A 2,610-nucleotide genomic window follows, 5' to 3' on the forward strand; every position below is an offset into this window, starting at 1 on the left:
CTTAGAAAAAATTACTGACCCGTCTATTTTCAAAGAACCCCTCAAAGTAAACAATCCCTTTTTGTAAAATGAATATTGGAGTCAAAGAATCAGCAAACTATCAAATAATTAGACTTTGACAATACCATATTTAATAATAAAATATTTTATTCGTCTCATGAAGTACCTTTATGCTTTTCGAAGTACCTACACTTCCATTTTTCTTGTTTGCTAATAACTTTTTTGTGCAAATTATTTTCAAAATATTTAATCAAATAGGGCTGTATTTTACAGATCAAAAGAAAAAAATGGGCATAATTCAGGGATAAATTCTTAGGTGAAAAGTTGAAATTAAAACACATTTTGATATTGTAAAAGTTTTCTTTTTTTTTTTAGTTACCATGTTTCACAACTGATTGCCTCATTTATATATCAATCTTATTTTAGGATTAGTTTTATATAAAAAAGGATAAATATACTCTGTTATCGGATATTGATAAAATTATTTTACTGATAAATCTTTCAGCCCCTGTGTCGATGATTACTGTTGGGTCCGACTATAAGGATTATATTGAAATAATAGTTTTTGTTCTATAGTTCATTCGTCTTATCTTATTTGCTCAGGGAAAGAAATAAAACTTTTTACTGTATTTCTTGAAGGCAACTATTCACTGAGAGGCCACTAAAACAAAGGATTTTCTGCCGTTCAATTCCAAAAAGAAAGACATAAACTCCTATTAAAGTACAGTGGACACGAGTTATGACTCTCGTATCCGGGCTATAGCAGTGGCAGAAAAATATAAATTATATACCCGTGTATATAAGGAAAGGTGCTTTAGAAAAAAAAAGTGTTTAGCGATATAGACTTTGCTAATATATTTTATTATTTTAGGGATCGGGGTGAATGATAGTAACTTTCTAGCATCATGGTAGTGACTGCTAGTTTTGCCTGCAATAACTGATAGTTCACTATCAAGGCGTATACATTTTTTGATCGAGAGAATTAGCAGCACTGTTGTTAAGTTAAATAATATCAGAATTGAACAATAAAAAGTAGTGAATGTAAAACACTATATGTAATGTTACCGGAAAGTACATTTATAATAGAAGAGAGTAGAGTAAAGAAATTTGACAAATCATAGCGCACAAGTTTTGGCCTTGTTGGACAACGTTTTAATTGCTTTGACCATGATTTTGGGAAAAGAAGCTTTTAAGTTACAATTAAGTGTTAAAAGTTGTCACCCGGATCCTGTTTTGTAATAATGATCAAATCAATACAATCAGTTTTGCAGTTAGTATTTGGTACTATTTCACTGACTTGTACAATGCTGCAATATACTTTTTTTTACTTTTTAACTCCAATAATATCACTAATATTCGTCACCATCACGAAAACTACAAGTGTCAGTGTTGTATATTATAGTTTGTGGATTTGTATTAATGTACTAATATTATTAGCTTTCTTTATTACAGAGGGCAGGAACAGCGGTAGCAGCGTGGTAACGCGCCAGTCTAACTTTTTTTTTTTTAATTTATTTCCACCTTCCCCTGCCTTACAAGCAATACAGGTATGTAGCAGTAGTTCGATGTTACATATCCATCATCAAACTACTGCTATCAAACTACTTTACAATTAATGATTCACTTAGTTTTCTTATAGCTTTCTTCAGTTTTCAGTTTTCTGCGCGTTTACTAACGCTACTACGTAGACTGCCAGTCTACTAACCCACAGTTTGTCAGATCGAATCCCGGTCCCACCCGGGCTTTATTCAAGCACAAAATAATGCAAAATTCACTCACAACCTCCCCCCGGGCATTTGTGAGGCCCGATAGCCAATGGGTGGCACTCACAAAAAAGAGGCATTGAAGTGACGAACCCACCCTACGAAAAAAACACGTCAAGAAACCTAGGACATAGATCTCCATGGTCTGTTGCCCATATAATAATAATAATTGCAAAGGGCACATGTAGAACTCTCGTATTACTAGCAATAACAAATTGTAGAAATATACCTTAATTTTTAAAAAAAAAAAAGTATAAAAAAAACACCTTACCATTCATTGGGCTTGTCATCGTAACACTCGACGTGGTAGATAGTCGTTACGCCGTTGAAACCACCGATTGTGAAAATCATGTCATCGATGACTTCAATAGCGAAATTACTTCTCGGGTTGTACATGTCTGGAATAGGGCTCCAGGTATTTGTTGTAGGGTTGAATTTTTCGCCACTGCACATCCTCGATATGCCATTAAATCCACCTTAGAAAAAAAAATCATTAGGCCTTTTATTAAACATTATAACGAAGACCGTTGCTTAGGACTCATATATTTAAATTTTAAAAAATATACTCTCAACAAGTGAAAAATGTACCCCAGTTGCAAACATAATTTTTTAGGGTTTTTCCTACCAAGTCTATTGGCTCAAGGCAGTATATTTCACCTATCTCTGATCTTAAACAATTTTTGAACTTTCAATTCAGATACTAGAAATATTCATGATTTTTAGTTTAACAGTGTGTTAAATGGAGATATATTTCCTTCTTTGTACATGTTAAAAAGATATAATATATAACATGGTTGAAAATGGTTAGTCTGTTACTAGGTCTGTTAAATGGAGAATGACGTCACGC

At 32.9% G+C, this 2,610-nt stretch overlaps 1 protein-coding gene across 1 annotated transcript in view; it reads right to left on the bottom strand.

Annotated features, from left to right (window-relative positions):
- The window catches only part of klhl10 (kelch-like protein 10), a 31,065-nt gene that overhangs the window by 1,123 nt on the left and 27,332 nt on the right, over nucleotides 1-2,610 (bottom strand). The window contains exon 9 of the mRNA XM_067052218.1: nucleotides 2,035-2,239. Within this exon, the coding sequence (XP_066908319.1) occupies nucleotides 2,035-2,239 (205 nt within the window). The remainder of the gene's footprint in view (nucleotides 1-2,034; nucleotides 2,240-2,610) is intronic.

This window comes from Halyomorpha halys, unplaced genomic scaffold (assembly GCF_000696795.3).
Source record: "Halyomorpha halys isolate HHAL.00 unplaced genomic scaffold, Hhal_1.1 Scaffold948.1, whole genome shotgun sequence".
NCBI lineage: Eukaryota > Metazoa > Arthropoda > Insecta > Hemiptera > Pentatomidae > Halyomorpha > Halyomorpha halys.